We start from the raw sequence: 27707 nt of genomic DNA, 5'->3' as shown, positions 1-27707 counted from the left end.
AGAAGTATATACGTAAATTATGATAAAAATCATGGAATTTCATAAAAATTTTCGTGGGATTTGTATTGTAGTATCTTATAATTACTAATGAAGTATATTTAAAGTGATAAAGAAGTATAACACACGTGTAAAAGTGGTATATGAGAGGTGGGAGTACATACACCCAGGAGTACATACTAGTTTTCCTATATACATATATATATATATATGTATATACATATATATATATATATACACACGTGTTTAGTGAGTATTTATCTTTAACATGTGGTTAAGATATGTATGCGTGTGCATCTTAAATGTGAGTGTGATGTGAATAAATTACAACCTTCTAATATATATCTTTGTTAAAAAAGCTTTTAACCGGACATGCGTGAGCCAAAACCGCACCGTGGGAAACGAAACGTGGGACGGACCGACGCGCAGCAGAAATTCCGCGAGGCTCCGCGCTTGGCAAGTGAAATGCGAGCCGGCCGCCGGGGGCCGCGCCACCATCTCTGCCCGAGAGGCAGTCTCGTCTCGCGTCCAACGGCGCGGCGGCCGGGCCACGCGTCCATCACTGCAGCGCGCACGCTGTGCAGGTGCAGCGCTGTTGCTATGGCATCTGCGCCAGCGGCCCCAAGGCGCCCCAAAATAGAGCGACCGCCACACTCGCGCGCGGTCGCACGCGCACGAATCGGATCGCAAACGCACCGCCCTCTCAGCTCTTCTCTTCCGCCCTCCGCAACTGAGCGCCACTCCCTTCCGCTCTTCTCTTCCGCCCTCCGCAACTGCACCCTGGAGCTCCCGATCGCGAGGAGACGTCGACAGGTCGTGGCGATCGCGCTCGAGGTGAGGTGCTCCGGCGCGTCGATGCTCGCTTCCTAGCGGTTCGTTTTCCTCTCTCGTTTCGTTAGGTTTCTGGAGCGCGGCGCTGCGGCTGGCTCGGTGCGACGTGAGGACGAGACATCACGGGCTCGATTCGTAGCGATCTGGTCCCGAATTTCGGCTCAATTCGTGAATCGTAACCTGCATTGGTCGTTAACATTTTGGGTAGGGCAGGCTCTCTAGGATTTGAACATTTTTTTGTGTCTGCCTTTTTCATTTTGAGGGACCCTTTCGCTGTTTACTTTTTTGAGAGTTTTGTTTAGGTGTGAGCATAAAGCTGTGTCGTTTTATCCCCAAGTTTTATAAATTCGGAATTATGAAATTTTGAACCCTTCTATTCAACTACTTTCAAGCCTAAGATTTCTATTTTTTTTTTTTGCTGATTTAATTGGGCATTGCATTATACTAGATTGGACAGATGAACTCTTCATGCATTTTCTTTCACATGACAAATGCAATGTGTCTCTAATATGGTTTTTAAACTGTTTGCTAGAAGAACTACAAGTGTGATAGCAACAACTCATATGGCTGGGGTCGATGAGCAGCAAATCGAAGAACATTTTGGTGTTTTTTTTTCCTTTGATGAAGATTCTGAAAGGTATTACAATCTCAGTAGCATTATAATTGAAGTTGTACTGCGATTGATATGAAGTACAGGCAATACCTCTTCCTCCTGTTATCTTATCTGAATAGTGTTTTTATAGTGAAAAGTTACTTTGTTTTTTTCGTAAGGAAGAAGGTTACTGTACTTTCTGGAGTTGTTGTTTCCCCTAATTGGTATTTATTTTCTGGAACATTCGAACAGTGAGGATATATCACTGGATGATTTGGAGGAGGAACTTGAGGAGCACAAGAACTATGATGTGAGTGCATGTTGTTTGATATCGTACCTGTTAAGTATGTCAGATAACTGCATAGTTAGCATTTTGACCTGCTACGTCATGTAGTACTAAGTATTCATCCTTAATTTATCATTTGCACATGAAGGATACATTTTGGACTAAGTGCCAAAATTGACACCTTCCAAAATATGTTTGGCATTTCTAAAAGAACGAAATCAGATATTCTGCACTTGATTTATAATATCTGAAGTAAATAGGACCTGAGCTATTTACCCTTGGTTTTCACCCAGCTCCAACATACATCACCCAAATTCTTAGAAAGCTTTAACTTTCTTTCCTCATACGCAATCATATCAAAGCTCTTATGCTTCTCTCTGTTATCTGCAGGCACTAATAAGTATTTTAACCAGTGGTGAAAAACAGCGAGACAGGGCAACCATGGTTGAAGGCAACCTAGGCTATATTGAAAAAGCTCTGATTCAAGTACGAGTTGCTGAAAGCTTTAGCTATGCCATCGCTAATGAATTGATAAAACTACAAAAATATTGCACCACATTGTACTTTTCAGAAGTGAAGGCTAGCAGAATATTCTATGGTACTACTAACTTTTTTTTTAATGGGAAACACTTTGGTAGATTTATATTTTCCTTTGTGAAACTATATTCCCTACTATGAAAAAAATATGATTATGTCAGGAGACTCAGGACCAATATTATTTTGTTCATCAGAAGCCCAGTGGCTAAGTATACATCCTGATGCCTAGCTTCATTCTCTGGCAAGTTATTAGGAACTCTAAAGTATTGTGAACACTGTCTTGTTTGGCTAAAACAGTTGTTCTGAATCTTAGTTAGGATGCATTTTTTTCTTAGACACTTTGCTCCCTGATGGATTACTGTATCTTGTCGTTTAACAACTCAGTATAAGGCTCTATTGAATATACTCACAAATTAGAAGTATTCAATTGTTTATGCAGCTGACCCTTAGGGACAAAGACGTAGAAATTTGTGATCCGTAGTGCTTGTGGTTGACATGGCATATTCTGATATCCCCATTTCATGTCAAAAACAATATTTGATTTGTTACCTTATAATCCGAACCTTTGTGTTTTGACTTATTTGCAGGTAACTACTATTCAATAGTGTTGTATGAATTAGAAATAGCTAAAATGGTGTATTTTCATAGTTGGCTATGTTATGTTCTACTTTTTATTGACCAAATAAATGTGATCTGCTATTTTGCATATTTTAATGTATCCGTTTCTGATTTTATGTGTAAATATTGCATGTAAACACCTGGGTCTTAGAGATGTTTCTTTATATCCTCAGGATTATGTTGAAGACAGTGACAACCTTGTTCTGTTGCATGATCAAATTCATGACTGTGATATTATTTTGTCACAAATAGGATCACTTCTCAGTGGGTTCCAGGTATATTCTTAATCAGTACGTGTATGATATTTCCTTTTTTTTCATTTCCATGTTTTAGTTGAAATTGCTGTGACTGGGGAAGCAAAATAGGCTGTAGGTTTGCTTTTTCTGCACAGAAACTAAACATGTGGTGGACTAGTGATACAGTAGATTACTGTGTGGATATCCAGAACATGGATGATGTATTTGTACTTATAATTTGAAGGAGTGTTTTGTTATTATTCAAAGATCATGTGGCTACACAGGCTGTTTGCCTATCAAACTTAACTGGGCTCTCATCTTCTCTTAAACTGGGCTTTCAGTCCCTCTTAACCTGATAACTTGGCAGGCTGCATTACTTGGTCATACAGGACACATTTTCATATATAATCTTCTTCATAGCATTGTAGTAGTGTTATACTCTTATGGTTTCATAGGAAAGAGGCTTAATAACTCAGAAAGAGGCTTTTGAGGGACTTATGGCCCAGAATATAGGAACTCAACAACCAAGCTGTCGTTAAAATATTTATGACATTTTGTGAACCAAATTACTAGTTGTCTTCATAGATTGTGGCATTGTTTTGCAGGTTACTCGATACATTTGTTACATTTTACTAAATTCGCACATAGATGTTCAGTAGTTTTAATGTCACTTTGCAGGTCCATATAGGTTCAATAAGCTCAGAAATTAGAAGCCTCCAGGAGAAATCCTTGGATATAGGTCTGAAGCTGAAGAATCGCAAGGTCAGGACATGCCTGCATACCATATTTTTACATTAATAGTTTCCTGTACTTTCACAAATTAGCTTACAATGAGTTCTCAGAAATTTGATTGATCTTTCTATTTTGGATTTCAGTCATAAAAGCTTGATCAGTAGCTTTCTACTGTAAAATATTTGGCACACTGATGTGGTTTGGTCTTTATCATTAGATATGCTCACATTAAAGCTTAAAAATGCACAGCTGGTTGAGACAAAGTTTGCTGGATTTGTCGAAAAGATTGTTGCTCCTCCTGGTTTGGTGAATATTCTTTTTAATGGAGAGGTAAGGATCCAACAAAGAACTCTGATATTTGATATTATGGTTTTGCTGTATGATATTTCTTCTGATACACATGCATATACAAGTAGATGAGCATGTATGAAATTATTTACCATACTGCTTCTTGTATACTAAGAATAAGCACACATGGACATTTTGCCAACTGTGACTGTGGTATGCAGCAAAGGTTTCTTGTTGTAGCTATCCACAATTATCCGAGGGTGAATTGCACTAAACATGTGATATCTAAATGTTCAGTTAAGCCACTAGTGTCCTCCCAAATTTTTAGCAAGATCCAGTGACACCTTATCTAGTCTGGTACTCTAGTTCTCATCAAATTGATGCTTTTGATGGATCTCATTTGGAATTCTTAGTTCGTAATTATTTATTGGCTATCTGTTTTGTCTCCTCTTTTAGATATTTAGTCATTCTAAGCCTTGTGTACATCATTGTCAATCCGGAGATGTATTATGTCAGGGTTCCAAGTCCAATCACTGCTGGAACAAGAAATCCCAGTGGGTACAGGGAGCCAAAAAAACTCCCGATGGGATTATGTCATTTTGAGATTTTTTTCCTTCATGATTTCTACTTGCTAATTAGTTGTTGTAAGTTAGAACTTTTCAAGAAAAAGGGAGCAAAAAGAATTTGACCTGGATTGAATAGGTAACTGTCGAAAGACAGCTGGTTACTGGCCCTTGACCGAGGTCAAGGAAACTTATGAAAAGCGGTTTTTGAAACCCTGATTGTGGCTGCCTATCTTGTCACTCTTCAAATTCACTAATTTCTGCACCCAAAACTTTTCTTAGAATGGTCAGTGAGTGTCCTTGACTTGAAGTATCTGAACCCATCCACTTGTTGTTAGCCTTTTGAAGGAAGCATTTAAAAATGACCCCCCCCCCCCTAATTGCACATATGAATGTAGCATAGTTCATATGACTTGCTATTCTAGTTTCTTTTGGCAGATAAATGATGGTTATGCTAAAAGTCTGGAGATTTTGAGCAAAAAGTTGAAATTTGTTCAAGTTGATCCACTGATTAATGCATCAAAAGCTCTGAAAGATATTACGGCAGAGCTGGAAAGGCTTCGGCAAAAGGCACTGTCCAAGGTTACCTCATCTGGGTTATTTACTGTATCCGGTTCTATCTAATAGACTATCTGTTTGTATTCCTCTTAATTTATGCTTACATTAATTAAATAGAATAATCTGTAGTTCTGTACTGCTGAAATGATGCTTTATGCCATCTTTGGCTGCTTTTACCTTTTCAGGTTTCTGGTCATATCATTGAGATATTCTTTGCTATGAAAAAGCCTGGAACGAATATACAGATACTGCAACAAAATTTGCTTCAGAAACATAGGTATATGAAGTTAAATATATATTTCATATAGATGAACCATACAACGATTATCATCTGAGGTGTTAACTTCTAATCATTAATGCACATGGTCATGAGGTGATATGGGCGTAGAAAAGTAATTAGGGAATAATTAGTTTCCTTTTAGGTTTTGGAATAGTTCGATTTCAGGATTGATAAGTTTAGTAATTCAAGATTTGATTTGTTTAGAGATAAAATCAACTAGGAGATAGAGTTGGGTTCAGTTTAAATAGTAGTTGGATTAGGATTGGGACTCTTTAGTTGGCCGACTATATATAATCGGCAATAGCTATGTATTAGGATCAAGCAAAGAAATAAACAAAGTAAAGATCAGAGTCCACATGGCGGGGTGATCTAGCTATCCCTAGTTACTCGTCCTCAATATTTGGTATCACAAGTCCTTGTTCTTGCAACCTATCTTCCACGCTGCCACCGCACCACCAACTCCTGCTGCACCACGTCGTTGCCACCCCCTGCTGCACCACGTCGCCGCTATCCTATTGCATCACGCCGCTGCTGTTCCATTTTCCCCTGTAGTAGCCGCTGCCCTGATCCTTCTGCCCTTCATGCCGCCGTCGATCTTGCATCGCACACAGCTGTTGCCTTGCCAAGTCACAGCTGCCACTGCCACCACGGCCGCTGCCGCCTACTCGCTAGCTGCTGCTGCATCCCTAACAGCCAGCTTGCACCTCTCATCATGGGTGATGACGCTTACACCATAGAACTTCTCGGAAAGATGATGGGGAAAATTTTAGCGAAGGTTGAAGCAATTGTGGCTCGTCAACTTAGATGGGCAAAATTTTTTAGCATCAATGCAGTGGACATACTGTCGCCACCTACCCAATGGTCACACTAGCACAAGTCGCTTCGCCTCAACCAGTGCCGACTGAAGGACTACCATCTGGTCTCGTGGCCACACATCTAGAACCTACCATCATAGAGCTACCAATTCCTGCCGTCACATGCATGGAGGTAGAGGCAAAGCAGGAGACAACACTGCTCCCATCTATGGTGTCATTGATCATCAAACAACCACCTGCTACTGCTCCGGTGGCAAATGTCACTCTCAATCTAGTTGTCCTTAGTTGCTACAATGGTGCCTATGCTGAGAAACAAGGATGATATTACCTCCATCTTTCACAATGTAGGTGTGTTCAAGAACTACAATGAACCTTCCAAGAACATCAGACTTTCATCAGCATGGGACTTCCATAGGTTGCAACCATGGCCACCACCATAGCTCGAGGACAAGTTGTTTCATGGCAAGGAGGGAAATGATATGGGCGCAGAAAAGTTATTAGAGGATAATTAGTTTCCTTTTAGGTTTTGGAACAGTTAGATTTCAGGATTGATAAGTTTGGTAATTTAGGATTTGATTTGTTTAGAGATAGAATCAGCTAACAGATAAAGTTGGATTCGGTTTAAATAGTCGTTGGGTTAGGATTGGAACTCTTTAATTGTCCACTATATATAGTTGGCAATAGTTATGTATTAGGATCAAGCAAAGAAATAAACAAAGTAAAGATTAGAGTTCACAAGGCGGGGCGATCTAACTATCCTCAGTTATCCGTTCTCAATATGAGGAGAATCTTATCCATACTCTTCTTATCTACTTATTTACTCATGTCTGCTACACTGGTGAAATGTTGATGCATAACTCCTCCATTCTTCATCTTCCTATTTTTCTCATTTCACCTTCCCCTTTTCCCTACAAAAGCTATACTGCTATGCTCCGACAAACTTTTGGTGCTTTTTTTTGTTATTTTTGGAGTCAGTTTCATGCTTGGCAATGCTTCAAATTTCAAAATAGTTGGGTAATAAAGAAACTGTCTGAGTTTCATAAAAACACAAAAACAAAAAAAGAACAATGAGACCTGCTAAAGTGAAGTCTGTGGAATTTAGAATATGAAAGACTATTCTTTCTGTTCTTCATTGTCTAGTGCATATCATGTACCTTCTATGTTAGTCTTATGGTTGCGTTAGCAGATAAACATATTAAAATGGCAGACTTAATTTCTTTGTTTGTCCAAAGAGCAGGGGCGGACCCAGCTATGGTTCATGGCATTCAGTTGAATGCCCAAATTTTCTAGCAAAAAATCAAACATACTATGCATGTATAGACATATGTATATGTATACAACATAGTGAGCCAAGTATCCTATTTGAGTTATGTCCAGTATGAACAATTTGTATTGTTTTTTCATATTTTCCTATCAAGAACCTTTACCCTTTTTTCACAAAAAAAGAACATTTACCATTTTCGTTGAACAATTTATGCAGCCTCCCAATGTTCGAATGCCCATCTCAGAAATCCTGGGTCTGCCACTACCGAAGAGTCATGTCACTCACTGTTGTCTATGCAATAAAATGCAGACCAGTTTCTGTTCATTTGCTGCATGAGCTAATTGTTACTTACATGGTTTCTCAGGTATCTCATTCTCTTTCTTAAAGAGCATGGATCCAAGACGTATGACGATGTCTGTGCATCCTATGTCGATACAATGAACAAGGTAAAGCCATGTGATATTCTATTCAGTTTTTCCATGACTACATCTGCATGAACAGTTGAAGAATCTGAACATTGTTTTCAAGATGTGTCTGGTGCCATGCCTGTGGGGTTTGGTACTGTGGGAAAACCAATGTGTTGAACAGATTACATGTGGCTGGTGATGAAAGGCAAATTCTCATGTAGAATCCCGACAAAGGATTCTCCCTTGTACAGGCAGAAGGAAGAGCAAATGCTCACCAAAAAGAGGCCAACACCCATTGTTTGAATATCCAGGCAAAGGATACTTCTCAGAATCTAGTTAAGCAAGGGCCCAACGCCTCTAAAGCTCACCTCACTTTTCCTCGCCAATGCTTCAAATGTCTTAGCTTTGGGCACCTTGTCAGGGACTGTATGGGCGAGTTCAGATGCAAGAGCTGCTTCAACTATGGACACATTGTAAAAGATTGCATTAAATGGAAAACCCACCAGCGGTTTAGATGGCAGCAGAAGCATAAATCAGCCCACCTGGCCATTGAACAGCTAAGGACATTCCTTGTGCCAACCCCCTATCTTCACAACATCCACCACAAGCTCCTGCACAAGGTCAGCAATCTGAAGTGTTAAATGCTAGCTCGGTTGCAATGACCTGCTCTTCTTCCTCAGTTGGCAAGATGCTCATGCAAAGATAGGGTACTGCAATGGAAGTATCGCTGAAAGCTCAGGTTCCTCCATCCGTCCTTTCTTCGGGATCCATCCTTTGTTTGCTCCTATACAGAACCAGGTGAATCAAGAACACTTTCAGCTTTAGGCACATATATATGAAGAGCTCAGAAGAATGCTGCAATTTGTGATGCCTGCACGTCAGAATGATCCCAAATGGCTGCGAACAGCTCCCACAAATCTTCCCATAGTCAAACTTCCTTTGCATCGAAACAACTTGGTTAACTGTCACACGACTGACTCTACTACTATTCTAGCTTCGATCCAGCAACAGTTTGTGCTACCTATCACTCTATGGCAGCAGATGACAGGTCTTTTCGCTTGCGGCTCTGGACTTAGAATAGAACCTCTCGAGGACCAGTCCATAGAAAGGCTATCGATTTGATAGACCACGTCACCAGCAGAATCATCACAAATACCTACAACAGAAAGAAGAACAAACTGAACCATCACAAGGCAGTCCAGGACAAAATCATAAAGGCTACTCAGGATAGAGTCATCACAAAGACTTATGTCAGAAGAAAGAAACAAGTCAGTAAAGGAAAGCTGTGTTACACGGACACAGACACGGGTGTCGGAGTCCGACTCAGGTGCGGGTGTCTGATTCGGCAAAGTATAAAGAGGATTCGTCATATATATATTATTAGTTTTATTTTTTTTTATGTTTTAAACCTAAGTATATACATAAAATATATGTATAACATAGACATCTACCTCTTCTTTAATACATTAGAAGGGGAAATAAAATCATAGTTCTAATTTAGAATAAAATCCATTGGAGTTGTCAAAGAAAATAGAAAAGAATAAAAGTGGAATGGGCTCAATTCATCATTTGTTGGCCACTTGGCCCATCCAGCCACTGGCCCATCTAAGCCGCACGCCCTAAGCTTCCAGCCGCACGCATCAGTCATCACGCACACAGCTGCCTCCTCAGTCCTCCCGAGTCCTCAACGCCGCCGCCTCTCCCCCACAGCTGCCGTCCCCTCTCCCTGCCTTGGACACAGCCACACCGCGTCGGATGCGTGTCGCACCGCGTCCGACGCGAGTCGACACGGCGATACACGTCGACACGGCAAAAAATTTGTGGACACGCGTGTCCCTGTAACACAGAAGGAAAGGCGTTTTTTCTAATGCTACAAGATAGAGGAACCCTAGCTCATAGAGGAAGAATGACAACTAGAAAGGCAACCACTCCCATTATTGATGGAGGACTCAGGAGGAGCCTGAGACTGATGAAAGCCAGTGATGGACACAAAACAAAACAGCTCACAGTTTCATCCAGGAAAAAAAAACTAGGAGTGCCAGTGCCAAGCAAAGCCTAGCTCACTTAATTTCCCAAGCTGACAGTGATTTTCACTCAAGCAATTCAGATTTTCCTGGTCCAGTTAAATTTCCCAGCCTTTCAGATATTGATGAATGCATGATCACCTACCCTGAAATTCCTGTGGCTGCTATTCAGAAGGTGGCAATAGAGCAGTGCCGGTGCAGAGGTAACAAGGAAGATGCTGATGGCAACAAGGGAGGAAGCCCAAAATGTAATTGAAGGCAACAATTCCAACAAAGAAAATCAAGTTACTGATGGATAGTTGCAATAGAAACTGGAACATTCTCAATTGGAACATTAGAGGTCTGAACTCCGATGACAAACAACGTGCAGTTAGATCCAAAATAGAGGAAAGCTCTCGCTCCATCTTCTGCCTCCAAGAAACCGAAATGAATGTTGTTGATCACTCTGTGATGAAAAAGATAGCTCCTAAGCGCTTCAATAAGTTCGCATATGCTTCAGTTGAGGGAGCCTCGGGAGGAGTTCTTGTCGGCTGGGTTGGCAACATTTTCACTGGTCAGGTGGTCCATAACCAGAAATTTGCGGTAACAGTTCAATTCACTTCCATACACAATGCCGAAGTCTGGTTCCATACTGTAGTTTATGGACCATGCAAAGGGCCAGACAGAGATGAATTCATCAGCTGGTTAAATAACCTATCAATAAAAGATGAAGGCAATTGGATGATCATTGGTAATTTCAACTTTTATAGATCAACAACAGATAGGAACAAGCCAGGAAGCAATATGAATGACATTTCAATTTTCAATGAAGTAATTGGCAATCTTGGCCTGCTAGAAATCCCTTTGAAGGACAGGCAGTTTACTTGGAGTAACATGCAAGAAGACCCTCTCCTCGAACAGCTAGATTGGTGCTTCACATCAGTAAACTGGACCCTAGACTATCCTAACACTCTGCTTCTATCCCTTGCTCAACCAACTTCAGATCACACTCCATGCATGGTACAGATTGGTACCAAAATCCCAAAAGCGAAAATATTTATGTTTGAAAATTATTGGATAGAGCACCAAGGTTTCTTTGAAGTAGTGGAAAACACTTGGAAGATAGAGGTCAAGGCCACAAATAGTGCAGCAAAAATCACTGCAAAATTCAAAAACCTGAGAAGAGCACTCAAAAGATGGAACAAGTCTATCTCTCAGCTAAATAGATTGATCAAGGAATGTAATGACATCTTAGTTGTGCTGGAAAAACTAGAGGAGCAAAGACCTCTCTACACCCAAGAAAGAAACTTCAGAATCATTCTTAAAAGACACATTATGCAACTTCTCAGGTACAAAAAATGAATATTGGAGAAAACGCTACAAAGTAAGATGGGTCAAATTTGGGGACGAAGACACCAAGTTTTTTCATGCAACAACAACAAAAAGGTATAGAAGTAACAACATTAGCCACCTAGAAGCTCAAGATGGAAGGATAGCAACTGAACACAATGAGAAGGCAGCCATCCTTCTAGAAACATACAAAACGAAGGATGGGTCACACAGAAAATCCTATCACGCACTTTGACCTTTCTAGCCTAGTTCAAATGCATGAACACCTTGACATTCTAAGTGAGCCTTTCATTAAAGAAAAGATTGTGCAGTAGTAAGAAAAATGACCGCTGATAAATCCTCAGGACCTGATGGCTTTAATGGTCTTTTTATGAAGAAGTGCTATAACATAATCAAAGAAGACTTCTACGAGCTGTGCAATGACTTTTACAATGGAACTCTTGATCTTCAAACAACCAATAGATCTTTCATCACCTTAATCCCCAAAGTAAACAATCCAGTGGGAGGTAATGATTACAAGCCAATTTCCCTTCTCAACTCAGTCCTCAAGCTTCTAGCCGACAGATTGTAGACCAAGATCATCCCCCTTATACACAAAAACCAGTATGGTTTCATTAAAACCAGAACTATACAAGATTGCTTGGCTTGGGCATATGAATTTCTACACTAATGTCACCAACAAAAGGAAGAGATCATCATTCTCAAGCTAGACTTCGAGAAAGCCTTCGACACAATGGAGCATGGCACCATCCTACATATGCTACACCACCTAGGCTTTGATGGAAAATGGCTCAACTGGGTTGAATCTATCCTTAGCTCTGGAACCTCATCCATCCTTAATGGATTTCCAGGTAAATCAATGCATTGCAAAAGAGGGGTCAGGCAGGGAGACCCTCTCTCACCACTGCTTTTTGTCCTTGTTGTTGATCTCCTCCAATGCATTATAAACAAGGCTCACAACTTAAATCTCCTCAGCCTGCCTATTGAAATCACAAACGAGCCCAACTTCCCTGTTGTGCAGTACGCCGATGATACCATTCTTAATAATGAAAGCATCCCACAGAGAGATTTTTTTTTCTCAAAAGACTACTAGAAACCTTCTCTCAATCCACTGGTCTGGAAGTGAATTATGGAAAATCATGCATGGTCCTAATTAATGTTTCAACTAAGAAAATACAACAGCTTGTAGGAGTTTTTGGATGCACAGTAGACTCTTTACTTTTCACATACCTTGGCCTACCTCTTGGCACAACAAAGCCCACCGTTGAAGATCATGCACCACTAATGAACAGAGTAGAAAGAAGGCTGACATCAATCAACTCACTACTCACCTACTCTGGAAGGCTAACCTTGGTGAATTCGGTCGTCTCCTCATTGCCCGCCTGCACCATGTGTACCCTAAAGCTCCCTGCAGCAGTCATATAATACATCAATAGAGCAAGGAGAACATACCTATGAAAAGGGTCAGGTATCAATGCAAAAGGAAAATCCTTAGTTGCATGGAAAAAAGTCAGCAGACCAAAACAGAAAGGGGGACTTGGAGTGGTCAACTTAAGGATACAAAATGAAGCCCTCCTAGTAAAGCATCTACACAAGTTTTACAATAAGATGGATCTCCCATGGGTCAACCTCATCTGGAAGACTCATTACTCAAATGGGCAAATACCCCATGAGACCCCTGACTGAGGATCCTTTTGGTGGAGAGATATCATGAAATTCAGTGACCACTTTAGAGGGGCTGCTTCTTGTGACGTTGGATATGGCTCCACTGTTCTCGTATGGAACACTATCTAGAATGGTCTACCTCAAAGAAGATCTGCCTAGATTGTTTTTATTTGCCAAAAAATGAAAAGGCCTTAGTGTCATCCTACCTCCAAGCACAAGAAATACATAACCACTTTTACATACCCCTTACTGAGCAAACTTACCAAGAACTTCAAGCGCTACAAGAATTGATGCAACAAGTTCAGAACTCAGAAATTCAAATAGACAGATGGCATTACATTTGGGGTTCACCAAATTATTCTTTCAAGAAATTTTATACAATCCCTTTTAATACAATCACCCCACCAACACCCTTCTCTTGAATATGGAAATCCAAATGTTGTAAGAAAATAAAGGTCTTCTCTTGGCTATTTTTCATGGACAGACTCAATCTACTCAGAAGGAAATACTACAAAATAGATGACAACAAATACAATTGTGTCTTATGCAACTCCAATGATGAAGAAACTGCCTTTCATCTTTTCTTTGGATGTCCTTTCAGTGTCAGGTGTTGGACTTCGCTGGTTATCTCCTAGGATCACTCCTTGGAGTTCTTCTCTATGATGACAAAGGCTAGAACAGACTTTCGATTGCCTTTCTTCATGGAAGTCTTCACTATTGCAGCTTGGCACATCTGGAAACAGTGAAATGGCTTAATATTCCAAAACATTAGGCCTACTTTACAAGAATGGAGAAAAGCTTTTATGGATGAAGTTAACCTTCAGCTACACAGAGTCAACCACAACCTCAGATCTCCAATTTCATTATGGCTTAGCATGATTAACTAGCCTGTGTATCTTTTCTTTTTTGGATGCATGTTGCACGCCTTCTCCTCTACCTGCTACTTGTACAGTTCCCTTATTTGGCAATCACAATAATAAAGGCAGAATAATAAAGTTTACATGGGCTTATTTGTATAAAGGCAGAATTTAAATAAAACCTTTAAATAAAGTGGAAGTAAATGCTGAAAGTACACAAACCATCTCAACCGAAGTTGACCACCTCAAATATGGTTCTCACAACCATGAATAAACCACTAACCTAAAGTTATTCAAAAACAGTGTATTCTAATCGTGTGGCATTTCTCTTTGCTCATGACCGTGAACACGGATGATATGTCAGTTTTACATTCTGCAGAGGTTGTACACGTTACCCACAAGACGTGACCAGACTCTTTTGTCGGTACCGTCGGTACCTTACACACTTCTGATGTATGTGCCGAGTTGACTGCTGCAAGACATTTTCAAAATTTCTTCCAACAAGTGTTTACTCACTAAGGTTTCATTACTGCGTGACACAAATATCCTCAACAACGGAAGCCTCCTCCTGCGCCTTACGGTTCTAGGAAAATTCCATCCGTTCTTCGTTCCACCACTTGGTCTACACTATGTTGGGAGAGACTAATTAGTCAGCTAGAGTCATCCCATACCAGGCTTGTGATTGTACTGTAAAGCCCGATCCGATCGCACCATGAACCAATCCTTAATTGAATTGAGCAAGACTGATGTCCACCTGCACTTGGCAACCAACCTAACCTCTTGCTCAATTCCCTAGTCCATGTTGTTAAAAAAACAATTTTATCTTCTTGCATAAAACCATTATCAAAATTATTATACCAAGTGTGATCCAATTCCCATGCATGACTAAGCAATACTACCCTTGATCTCACCAAAATCGAGGAGATAAGATAGATATGAGAAACTAAGGTATAGCCTACTTGGGTTTCCCACCAACAACTATAACATGCAACTTTATAAGGTAGATATGAACGGGTGGGGCCCGCACGGCAACGAGGGAGAGAGGGGGGCGGGGCGCTGGCGGGTGGGCCGGGACAGCGTAATGCGGAGGGGAGGTGGGCAGCGCGCGGGTTAGGCCAGAGGCCGCGGAAGGGAGAGGAGAGGAGAGGGAGGCTGGGGTGGCATGGGCCGCGGAGCGCGGGGGAAGGAGAGAGAGCGGGCCGGCTCGCATGGATGGGCTAGAGAGAGAGAGAGAGAGAGGCCGGGGATTGGGTCGGTTCGGGCCGCGGAGAAGAGAGGGGAGAGAGGTGGGTCGGGCCGGTAGGGTGTGCTTGTTGGCTTGAGAGAAAAGAGAGGGAGAGATGGAGTCCGGAAGGGATTTTTGTTTTCTATTTTATTTTATGCAAAAAGGACATTGATTTATTATTTCTTGAGAGAAAAATTTATTTTCAAAATTCGGGTTGTTACATGAAGAAAGCTTATGAATTCATAATTTGATAGAAACCACCTCTATTAGTAAGAAAAACTTGGTTGTGTATCTGCTTTTGTGGTACCCATGGTGACCTGTCACTATCAACATAATTTGTTATGCTGGATGGTTATGTTCCTTGAGACCTTAACTTAGTTTGTTCTTACCTTCTCTTTTGCAAACAGGTGCTCAGTGCATATTTTCGTGTGTATGTTGAGGCATTGGAGAGGTTGAAGGTAGATATTGGTGTATCCAATGATTTAATTGGATATGATACCAGTATCATTGATATTATAACAAGGAGAAGAGAGTATTTGAGAGATCACTGTTTCATGTTTTCATTAGGTGAACGTGCAAACATTTTGAAGGTACATGATGAACTCTGTTAAAGAGGATGCTTCACTCTATGCACATACTTTTCCTATTCAGAGAAACGTTGTGGAAATATTGATTTGAAATGCAAAACTTCGCATCCTTATGGACCGGCCTTCAAGGTGCAACATTCAGAAAAGCTGCTTTCGTAAGGATTGTTCTATTTATAATCCTGTTTACCTTACTTTTCAGGAGATTGATCATCCTGGCTTGGTTCCTCATATATCTCAAGTCAACTGTGTTAAATACCCATATGAAGTTATTTTTAGGAGCCTTCAAAAGCTTCTGATGGACACTGCTAGCTCTGAGTATCTATCAATTTGATCTACAATCAAGTATGATAAGTGAATATGCTAACTTTAACCTTATTTTACTATTCAGGTATCTTTTCATTGAAGCATTCTTTGGAGAAGAGTCATTGTTTTATCAAGTTTTTGAAGGTACATTCTTTTGTTTTTTATTCTTTATTTTTTTATCCAGTTTCTTCCAAGGCCACACTTTTTTATTTCATCAGGTACCATTATGCTAATATGCCAACATCTAATTCCTCTGATTTACCTTTCAAAAGAACAGATTGGACAGACTATAACCATTCTGTCGTGACCATGTATATAGTGAAACATGGGGCAGTGAACATGACCGGATTAAGCAAATGTGATTTAATTGTGTGTTATGGGTCTGTCTCGACCAGAGGCACGGGTGGGAGTAGTTGGGTTCTAGGCACAAGTGTCTTTCCACGTGGTTTTTTTTTTTACTTAAAAATAAAAATTTGAGAAAATACACCCAGAGTGGGAAATCCTGAGTGTACAAACCAAAAGAGTGGTAAATTCTGTATTGCAATGTTTGGAGTAGAAAATCCTGAAAGTGCAACCTTTGGAGTGAGAAATCATGATATTCCCTAAAGCATCATGCGGCAAATGCTACAAATGTTGTGACAAAACCTCGTATTCCTGTCATTATTTCAGGACCTTTTGGTGTTATTGATCAACATTTGGATCTTACTCTTCCAAATTGTCATGATGGGGTATGCCTGATGCTCATGATCTGCATAACTAGGAAACACCAGGTATAAAGGTCTGAACACTATATATTAATTTTTGTAATTGACAATAAAAAATATGTGCTATCACCAACCACACAGACTCTAGTTGCTCTGAAGTTCATTGCTTAAATAATAAAATTATGGATAATTTGCTATACTGTTTATTTTCCTAATATAACATATTTCACTTGCTAGTTCACCATCTTAAATTATTTTCAAATGTTTGAATTATGAGATAACACAAGCTTCTCAGGGAGTGGATAGAGAATTTTAGATAGTTTTGATCTCTTTTTTCTTTTTGGATCTGTGATACTTGTATTTTATCCATCTGTACATATTCCATATTTTAATGAAAAATATCAGTATGGGCCTCCCCTCCTGTTTCCGTAAAAAAACCGAGATAACATAAGTCTCTTTCTCATTTTGTTATTTCAGTTGGTTATGTCCAACAGACGGCTTCCTTGTCTTGAGACCTATTTTGATAAGGTCTGTAACGAGCCAGAATTTTTTTTCTGAATGAAATATCACTCTGTACTCAGCTTCCACTTCTTTTTTCTGTATTTTAGTTTCTTATATTGATTGTGACCCTCTCCTATCTGATTTAGGCTCTCATCTATCTCTGGCCACGTTTTAAGAAAGTGTTTGACATGTATCTTCAAAGCTTGTATCAGTGCGATGTGAAAATGTTATGGATGGATGGTACCCATCCACACCATATTGTAAGGTGCTACGTGGAGTTCACAGCATCCCTTGTTCAACTTAATGCTGAATGTGGAGATGGTCAGGTTTGTTGAATTATATAATAGCCGCTGATCTTATAACATTTCTGCAACCATTGACCCTTTTCTATTGCAAACTGCTGTATATGTAAAGCATCAAGTGTTCCAAGGTCCTATTGATAACTAATGTATTTTTTTGATGTGGTTACTAGATCATCTCGATGACCTATTTACATATATCTAATGTGTGAAGTTGTTCATTTAACCATTCTTGTGCAAGTATAGGAAACCAAGAATTTTGGATTTTTTTTGGAAAAGGTCAGCCATTCCGTTATAATCCAAATTGAAATTTTCAAAAAATTTAAAAAAGTGGCTGCACATGGGCTTGAAGCCAAGCCTGAAACAGTTGGGAAACCATTGCCCGGCAATTATCTGCTAGCCTGCAGTTAATTTACTTTTCTTTAGTTCCAAACTCAAATTCAAAACTGAGATTTTGACCTTTTCTTGGGAAAAAAATTGGGGGTGTTGGTTGGGAAATCCAGTTCCAGATTCATAAATATTACTATATTGTTGTGATTCAGCTTTTCTAATAGCTTTTTTGGTTCTGTGAAATGTTCTAATTAGGTTGCCAGCTTATATCATAGTATGCTTCATGATTTATGCAGCTTGATATGAACTTGGAACGCTTGCGGTCAGCTGTTGATGACCTACTTGTTAGGCTCACCCAAAATTTTACAACTCCCAAGCTGCAGCACCTGTTTCTCTTGAATAATTATGACATGGCTATTTCTGTCCTGAAGGTTTGTTTCTTGCCTCTGTAATGCTTCATCTTATACTCCTTCTGATTCTTTTTAAAGGTTTACCGTAGCTATTCATTTCAGGAAGCTGGCGATGAAGCCAAAAAACTGCAAAGACATTTTGAAGAGAAGCTAGAAAGTAACATGATGTCTTTTGTGGTAAACCAATCCTATGATGTCTTCTGTATCTGGTTATGTACAATTATTTAGCAACGGTGTCTCACTAGCAGGCTCGTTCTATCTTGTGGGTTGTGCTTCGGCTTGGATTGTTTCTAATGGGATCTAGTACTTCGGTTTAAACCTCATGCTAGGATGAATTCCAATCTCCACTGGAGCACAGCTTTAACAGGCAACTAATCATAACTTCTAGACAGCAAATGAGTGATTTGACCCTTTACAATATTTCTTATTTGTTGACATAATAAATTTATGGATAACAAGACAAATAATTAATATAAAAAGACTTAAGTCAGTATCTTTTTGTATTTTCACTTGCATAATGCACTGATGCAGACAGGTTGCACAGTTTATTGTTGGTAACTGGCGGGTCACTACCTGTTTATTAAGCTTTGGGAATGACTAAAGATATGCGCACCAGGCGTTAAAATTTATTTTTGGTTAATTATTATGATTAATGTTTGTTGAAAACTTGCCATATCGTATGGACGTGAACATTAAGATATGATTAAAAAGAAAGTTTTAACAACATTTCTATAGATTTACCAATGATGCAAGTTTTTTTCCAGCTCTTCTTATTTTGAAAGAAAAATGACCAGGACTCAAACTCAGCTGGCTGGGAGATTAAATAGCCTCCCTATCACCCCACCACTGGTGGCCTATTTCATGTTTTCTATCAAGATAAATTTTAAAGATTTTCAGGCTCCTTTCTTCAAACTTGAATTAGTTGACTGAATCTTTTCACAGAAGCTTTTCATGTGTTTTTATTATCTTTGTTGGAGTACAGGATGATTTGCTCATGGAACATTTCGGGGATTTACTTCGATTTGTGAGGAGCCGCGTCTGTAAGTTGCAGAAAACTTAAATGCCAATATCTGTGAATGTTATTACCCATGGGAATATGCAGAAAAAATTATTATCCTTATTCTCTTTTCAGCTGAAGACCTGATATTTTACACTGAGCGCCCAAATATTGCTGATGTCGAGTCAGTTGTGAAGAACTTCGCCATGAAGTGGAGAAGTGCTCTGGAGCTCATGCATAATGAAATTGTTACTTCTTGCAGTAACCTTTTGTCTGGGATGGCGATTCTAAAAGCAGCAATGGCTCAGTTGCTAAATGACTACAACAGACTCTCAGAATGCGTTAAAAAAATCCCAGGGGGGTCAGCTTTGAACAGAAATCTTGTTTCCATTACCTCGATTTCATATGAAATCAGGAAATACTCAAGAACATTCTAGTTGCTCATCAGGGTGTCCAAGAAAAGTTATAAAAATTTTCAGCATCGATGCTTTTTTGTACCTTCCTACCAATATATGCCATTTGACATTTTTAGTTTGATTTTAAAAATTAGGAAACTGTCAAGAAAAAGTTTGGATATTTATTTACTTTATGACCGTTATTATTATTGCTCATTTTAACGTATCGTATTATTAGTATATTATTGAAGGTTGCCAATCAGACATACTTGACAACAATGACTATGCGGTACCTATATTATTTTCCAAAGTTTACTGAATGCAAAAATACTTGGTTCTCCATGAAAGAGAAGTTTGTTCTGTAGTAACAGCCTAACAGGTAAAAGTTAAAGTGATTAGCAAGAATATAAAAAATAACACGCTACAGATTTATTGGATGGTTATCAAGTTTTAATTTTGATCATTTCCTTTATGTTTTTTCATGGAAAATTGTCAAGTATCTAAGGTTACATGCATTTTTCTTGTATTTACTTTTCATTCACCGAAGCTTGATTATACGAGTGAACTACCATAATATGGGGCCCATAAAGTGCATTTCTGTGTTAGCTTCGTTCTCTAGCTATCCTATAGACAAGATATTTTGGCATGCTTGGGCTTGACATTTTGGTTGAGCAGTTTCGATTTGCATATCATTGTCAACAGTCGACGGTAAGTATGCTTTAGTTTGTCTTTTCCTCTTTTTTCCTATGACATTTATCATTTTCTCATGAATATAAATACGGTTCTGGAGGGAAAAAGGACGCTCCCATAGAATTACTGTGCCTGGAGCTGGTCCAGTTGAAAACTCGATATGCTAATCCGTTAAGTATTCCAAATTCTTGTGGTGTTAACTGGATGCAGTCGAGAAGTTCAAGATTTTCCTTGGCAGTTTTTGTAAAATTGCATGAACATGATGTCCTAATCTCGCTTTTGCACCCTGAATGTTTATTTTACAATTATGGATCTTCTGGTGAGTCATTTCTTGCACAAATGACTAAATAAATCATAAGATATGAGAAACCAAGTTGAAATGTGTTAGCAATAACCTTGACATGGCTGTGTGCGTTGTGTGGCGTGTGTCGCCGAGTTGTACATGAGCTGCAGAGAGGCTGCGGCCATGGCAGAGTCCGAGCGCGTCGTGTCGCGCTCCAAGTCGTTCGAGTCGGGCTTGTGAGTGGAGGCGTGTGCAGGTGGGTTGCGTTAGCCGCGCATTGAGGAGCACGTTGTGAAGACGAGCGTGAGGCTCGGGCATGGCGTGGTCCGGGTCGAGCGGATTGGCGCGAGGAGACCGGGCGATGGAGGAGAGCTCCGTGTGTGTCGCTGTGATCTATAAAAGGCCGTTGTAACCCTCCATCTCAGCGAGCTAAGTCCAAAGAATAAACTAGCCGAGATACAGGCCGTAGCAGCGGCCGCGGCGTTCGTCGCTGGAAACCACTGTTCATCTTCTTCCTTGCATTCCAGTGAGCTGTGAGAGTGTGTGCTTTCCTGGGAGGCTCCAACAATTGGTACCAGAGCTTGGTTTGGAGAGCATGTCGTCGTCGTCGAGCCCACCGAAGATCGGAGACAGCGGCAAGGCTGTCGTCGCCGTGGAGCGCGTCGTCAGCAACTCCGGCGTCGTCGAGCTACCGCTGCTGACCAAGGCCAATTACCACGAGTGGGCCTTGGTCATGCAGGTGTCGCTGGAGGCCATGGAGCTGTGGGACGCGGTGGTGGCCGTGTCCAAGGAGCGCGCCAAGGATCGGCGGGCGTTGGCCGCCATCTTGCACGCGGTGCCGCTGGAGATGAAGGCCGGGCTCGCCGTGAAGAAGACGACGAAGGAGGCGTGGGATGCGGTGAAGTCCATGAGGGTTGGTGACGATCGCGTGAAGACCGCAAGCGTGCAGCGCCTCTGGAAGGAGTACGAGAACGTCGTGTTCCGCGATGGTGAGTCTGTCGGAGACTTCACCATGCGCATCAGTGGCCTCGTCGGCAGCCTGCGCGAGATGGGGGAGACGCTGGAGGACGGTCGCGTGGTGAAGAAGATCCTGCGCGTGGTCCCGAAGAAGATGAAGCAAGTCGCGGTGGCGATCGAGATGCTCGTGGACATCAACGCCATGTCCGTTGAGGAGCTCGTCGGGCGGCTACAAGTGGCGGAGGAGGCCGACGCTGAAGAACCCGCGGCGGACCACGTCGGGCGGCTGTTCCTCACTGAGGAGCAGTGGGAGGCGCGGCGGCGTCAGCGCGACGGCAAGGAACGGGCGTGCAACGGTTATGCGCGCCATGGCAGTGGCGAGAAGGGCGTTGGCCGTAGCGGCGGCCATGACAAGGATGACGGGGACGCGAGCAGCACGAGCTCGGGAGCTAGCAGGCGCTACCGAGGAAGGTGCTTCAACTGCGGCGTTCATGGCCACCGCGCCAGGGACTGCCGGGAGACGAAGAAGGAGAGGGCGCTGCTCGCCGACGCCGACGAGGAGCCAGCATTACTGTGAATTGGAGTACTCGCCATGTCAAGCTTAGGGGGGTGATTGTTAGCAATAACCTTGACATGGCCGTGTGCGTTGTGTGGCGTGTGTCGCCGAGTTGTACATGAGCTGCAGAGAGGCTGCGGCCATGGCGGAGTCCGAGCGCGTCGTGTCGCGCTCCAGGTCGTTCGAGTCGGGCTCGTGAGTGGAGGCGTGTGCAGGTGGGTTGCGTTAGCCGCGCATTGAGGAGCACGTTGTGAAGACGAGCGTGAGGCTCGGGCATGGCGTGGTCCGGGTCGAGCGGATCGGCGCGAGGAGACCGGGCGATGGAGGAGAGCTCCGTGTGTGTCGCTGTGGTCTATAAAAGGCCGTTGTAACCCTCCATCTCAGCGAGCTAAGTCCAAAGAACAAACTAGCCGAGATACAGGCCGTAGCGGCGGCCGCGGCGTTCGTCGCCGGAAACCACTGTTCATCTTCTTCCTTGCATTCCAGTGAGCTGTGAGAGTGTGTGCTTTCCTGGGAGGCTCCAACTAAATGTGCCTTAATTTATATGTGATGAGTGATTGAAAAGGTTGTCGATTTGATTTGTCGAGTTTTGGATTGCTTGAGTTTCATTTGAGCATTTTGATTACGAACTAATTGATGCTGGAATTGAAAAAATGTGTTTACATGTCTCATTTGTGTAAGTGACAGATGTAACTTGACAGTCGACGGTGGGTGATGGGGATTAAACGGGTGCTTAGTGCCAGACGATCAAGGAGGCCAGACGGAGTTAAGAGTGATTCTAGCTGTACACGTGGAGGTCAAGTAAAACATGAAACGAATAATGAAGATGACGTGTTAACAAAGTAAAACGAAAGGGATACCAGTGCAAGTGACAAAAGGGCCAGAGGGATTGGGAGCGGGAGACTTACCGGCGGTCAGGATCGCAAGATAGAGTACACATGTCAACATCAGAGCGCTTGCTTAAGGTGTAGGTAAGTGACGAGTCATGCTTTGAAAAGCATCTAGCAAGTTTCACTGTTGAGCCTCAAAACCGTAGGAGGATTGAAAGAGTATGTGACATCATCGCGAAGCTTGTATCGAGGTAAAGCTAAGTTGGGAAGGTGTCACGGCTGTTTAATGGACGGAGCAAGAAATAGATCAAAATACTCTTGGTAGTATGTAAGAGTATACTATAAGAGATGAGTATTTCAGTAACAAGCTATAAAACTTAGAGGTTAAGTTTTCTAGGTCTATAAATAGAGGGGTAGGGCTATGGGAGAATTGGAACCAACCATTTGAGCCTCTTGTACCACCTTTGAGAGCTTAGTTCTATGGTTTTAGAGGAGAGGAAGGTGAGTGCTTATCCTATGTAATATGTGTGAGTTTTGAGAGGAAAATTTTTGTAATTAGGCTAAAATAGGGTTAACATCTTTGAGTAATAAAATTTATGTTTTTGCATATGCTTGAATTCCTCTTCTTCTAGTTTTCCTCTATTGATTCCCTTGCTTTTTTTGAAAGTTTTCGATCTCGGTTGAGATTTTCATTTTCGTGCTTGAGTTGAATTTTTTCACCTTATTGGAGTTAATCTTCTAGTTGCTAGAGACATAAAATTCGTGTACAAAAGTACACAATCGGGCATTGAATTACTTTGCCTCTAATCCATCAATTTGAATGTTTTCTTCACCTGGTGATCATCTCCTTGAGTTTTTGTGTTTCTTCTAAAGATCCAATTTTTGTGTAGTGTTGAGTTATGGATTGGTTTGTTGTGGAACCTAGGGTTTAATTCCAATCATGAGACCCACCTTTTGTTGGATTTTCAAATTTGGTTTTTGAATCGGAACTTCCGAGTTGAGCCTGAATTTCTATTGCATTGTTCTTTGTGGTGATTCTTTCTTGTGGTGTGTTGGGTGAAAATAGGAAAAGATCATCTGTTTCAAAAGAAATTTGTTAAGACACTTATTCATCTCCCTCTAGTCGTCATTCTAGGTCCTACGAGATAACTAAAGAGATGGCTGCTACCAATATCTCAGAACTCGCAACATCAATTGAGGGATCTCATAATGCTATTTTTTAATAATATGTAGGAGAGCTGCGCATCTTTGCACAAAAGACTATATTAACTCAAGTACCTAAGAAAGATGGCCAACCCATCTTATGCCCTATACTTCCATGGGCGCGCAAAGAAGCATGATGAATCTTCACCTGTTACACCTAGTTTTAAGATAAACGGAATGTAAACTATATGTATGCTAGGATCAAATTACATATATATAATGACGTCATAAGTGAAATAACAGAACAATATAATTAGCGTAAACGTACATTCGATCTTACAAAAGGGACCATTGAGGGTCAAAAAGCAAAGACAGTACGGCTGAACTAAGCGTAGCCTTCATCTTCAACTGGGTGACTTTACAGGTAATCGACAAAGAACACACCCCAGAATGTGCCATCTTCCTCGACTGAGCAATATTGTTTGGGTATAGAAAGTGTGGAAAAATATGACATGTGTGCCAATATCAAGAATGTCTTAACTCAAGAGTTTATTTGCATAAATATCATTTTTGTAGTAAAATAATTATAAAAAGCAACATACTTACTATGTGAAAGATATTTTAAAACTTGAGTCAAGATTCCAACCACCTTGCTCCTCATATGAAGTTCCTTCCACCTCTACCTAAAATCAAAGTTGAATCACAATTCCCACCACTATGATCGACCCGAACCAACCAAAGACCATCCAAACCATTCGAAACCACCTGACTAATCATACGAGGAGTCCATGCCACTCATGACCGTGAGCACACCTCCTGATATATCAGTTTTTACTCTGAGAGGTTGTACACTTTACCCACAAGTCATGATTCTTATTATGCCTGTGTTGATCAAACACTTACACGCTTTCAAGGTGTGCAGCCAGGAAACAACTACAAAGCCTTTCCATCGTCTCTCTCAGCATGTGTCTATCCGCTGAGGTTTCACCGTCGTACATAAGTGGAGTACACCCTCCATCCCAAAAGCCCCTTCTTGCATCTTACGGTTTCAAGAAATACACCATTCCTTCCTCGTGCCACTAAATGATCCACATCATGCTGAGAGGATAGTGAATTATTCTGTTAGACTCATCTCATACTAGGCTTGTTGTTGTACTATTTTTATAGGTGGTCGCTCTATGAACTGGTCCTTAACATGGTCTGGGAAAGACAACCATCAACCAACACAGAGAGATAACCAATATCCGACAAAGCCGACATTCTCACCTAGAACACGTCCACAAGCCAACCACCAAGCCAACTTGCCCAGACCCTACTTTCTAAGTCTAACCATTTTACCAACACCATCATGTTCCACATCATTAAACAATTTATCAACCTATGCTACCGATGAGTAAGCACAACTAAACACATTCTACCCATAACATGATAAATATTCTAGGGCTACAAGGAATATTAGAGAAAATAATAGTAAACCATAGTCATGGGATATCATATTTGACCAACATGCAAGTTGTAAAACAAAACTTTTACAAAAAATAGGCGCAAGATGTTTAAGGAAACTTGTCGTCTCAAAGTGTTGCTCAAAATCACTGAAGTCTTGCTCTTGCAAATTCTCGAACCGCTTCGGGAAAGGACCGTCTACATGCCGAGAGAACAACACACTAAGAACAAGCGTCAAACAAAGCTAAAACAACAAACAAACGCTAACGCTAGCTAGGGCATGATTTTATGAAGATTTTGGCACAAGAACCGTCCAAATTGGAGCAACGACACCAAAACTATGGCTAAGCGAATTTTAAACTATTGAAAAGAAGATGAAAACTTTTTTTCTAGAATTAAAACAAAATTTTAAAAGGCCTAAAACATTTATTTAAATTTTTCCAAAATTATTTTTATAGTATAAACTAAATAAAATAATTTTATAGAATTTATTTACATTTTTAGAAATTAAAACTAATTTTATATGCAATAAAACATATTAAAAGCATTTATTTTATCAAAAAATATTTTAAACATTATAAAAATTAATCTAAATTTTCTAAACTATTTTCCAAAATAAAACATTTAATCTAACATTTTTTAATAATTTTTACACTAGAAAAACATTAAATAATATTTGTAGAAATAAAAATAGAGCTAAAAACATATTAAAACACAAGGGCTCTCTCATGGAGGAAATCCGATGAAATTTGGGACTTAGGTGCGGTGGAGTAAAAAAACCTTGACCAGAAGTCAATCGCGAGTTTTATAGCTAGAAGGAGGCGAATGTTGGATCGATCGCGGTTCTTATCATGGTGATGGAAATTAGGGTTTGGTTTTCTCTTTCCTGTCATCATTTCTTCCAAAAAAATGAAGTCTGTCTTCAATCTGTGGTCACAGGTTTTTAATTGGAGACTTGATTGATGGTTAATGCCTTAACTCATACGGAAATCATCGGATTTGGATCCGTTTAGAGCGACAGGAAGAAAAAGGCGATCGGGAGGGAGAAGATGATGGATGGACCCCGGTTGGCAGCGACAAAGAGAGGGGAATTTGGGCTTTCACATCACCAAACTGGTAGCATAACAGAGCCCTTGATCGTGTGTGTGCCATCGCCTGATGAGTGATGTATGCCATGTCCTACGGCCTCCTTTTCTTGCTCGTCTGCAGCCACCGCCCACTACTGATCGATGTCCTCTTCAATCTGCAGGGCGAAATACACGCAAAGTGATAATGGAAACCATCCATCACGCCCCAATCTTACCCGTTCATCGTTTGCACTATAATCCTCCAAGATGTCTCTGGATCAAAAGCTGGACAGGATTGTTCTGAACGTACGGTGGATATGCTATCAGAATATCACGATTAAGATACATGGTAGTCCATCCCTGCAGAACTGGGAAGAACAGAACGTGATGGACGAATGTCAGCTTACAAACAAAACCGTTGTCCTGGCTCTTCAAGCTCACTGCACAGCACACCCCTACCTCAACACGAGGTGATTCGGGGCCGTACAAATCACATGAGAAGAAGGTGCAATCTTAACAACTTACCATGCATCCTGAACTGTCAGGTACCTGTTTTTACCCATCTATCTATCTCTGTTTGTGTTACAGATCGTCATGCAGTCACATCCTTTTCATCAAGCGAAGCGAAATGCCGGCTTGGTGCGCTACAACTTTGCAACTAAACGCCAGTCGGCGATGCGTGTTGCAGGAATAAAGCCCCCCTCCGCATCCAGGAGCCACCGGGAGACGACCTCACCATTCATCCACTCGCCCGAAAAGCGACAGCCGTCCATTGCCTCAGTACCTATCCATCCAGCCTCCATGACCCTTCTCCGTCGATCTTGTCATAAAAAGAGAAACGAAACGGCCGTCCCTTTTGATGCCTTGCTTGGCTTTCATCCCAACTTTGTCGTGGGAAAAGCCGTTTTCCAGGCGTTTGCTCGGGCGGTAAGTCTCCAGGTGAGCCAAGAGCTCACCGGTGCTCGAGGGGTTTTTTTTTTCCAGTAGGGTCCGGATTATTTCAGGTTAGGTTTAGGTATACACGTGTGCACGTTTAGTGCTATTACTCGTTTCCACGTACTGTAGGCTTTACAATCCCTTCCTAGTGTGTATGGACACGCATGTATAT

The 27707-nt window shown here is 41.1% G+C and overlaps 1 protein-coding gene across 2 annotated transcripts; it reads left to right on the top strand.

The window, feature by feature from the left end:
• The first annotated feature begins 486 nt into the window (after window positions 1–486).
• On the top strand, window positions 487–20181 carry LOC133902870 (vacuolar protein sorting-associated protein 52 A-like). 2 transcript variants are annotated; one of them, XM_062344190.1, is made up of 20 exons: window positions 487–831; window positions 1364–1465; window positions 1673–1730; window positions 2097–2192; window positions 3035–3136; window positions 3776–3859; window positions 4079–4159; window positions 5119–5262; window positions 5424–5515; window positions 7962–8043; window positions 15512–15694; window positions 15891–16006; window positions 16080–16138; window positions 16664–16764; window positions 17176–17226; window positions 17346–17525; window positions 18125–18259; window positions 18341–18415; window positions 19221–19278; window positions 19371–20181. In XM_062344190.1, the coding sequence occupies exons 2-20, from the start codon at window positions 1392–1394 to the stop codon at window positions 19670–19672; spliced, it is 2073 nt and encodes a 690-aa protein (XP_062200174.1). In that variant the 5' UTR covers window positions 487–831; window positions 1364–1391; the 3' UTR covers window positions 19673–20181. The 2 variants fall into 2 exon arrangements, with proteins under 2 accessions (XP_062200174.1, XP_062200173.1); XM_062344189.1 differs by having other exon boundaries at window positions 1361–1465.
• Window positions 20182–27707: the final 7526 nt, after the last annotated feature.

This window comes from Phragmites australis, chromosome 21, assembly GCF_958298935.1.
Source record: "Phragmites australis chromosome 21, lpPhrAust1.1, whole genome shotgun sequence".
NCBI classification, from domain to species: domain Eukaryota; kingdom Viridiplantae; phylum Streptophyta; class Magnoliopsida; order Poales; family Poaceae; genus Phragmites; species Phragmites australis.
This window is presented reverse-complemented; position numbering and strand designations above follow the sequence as displayed.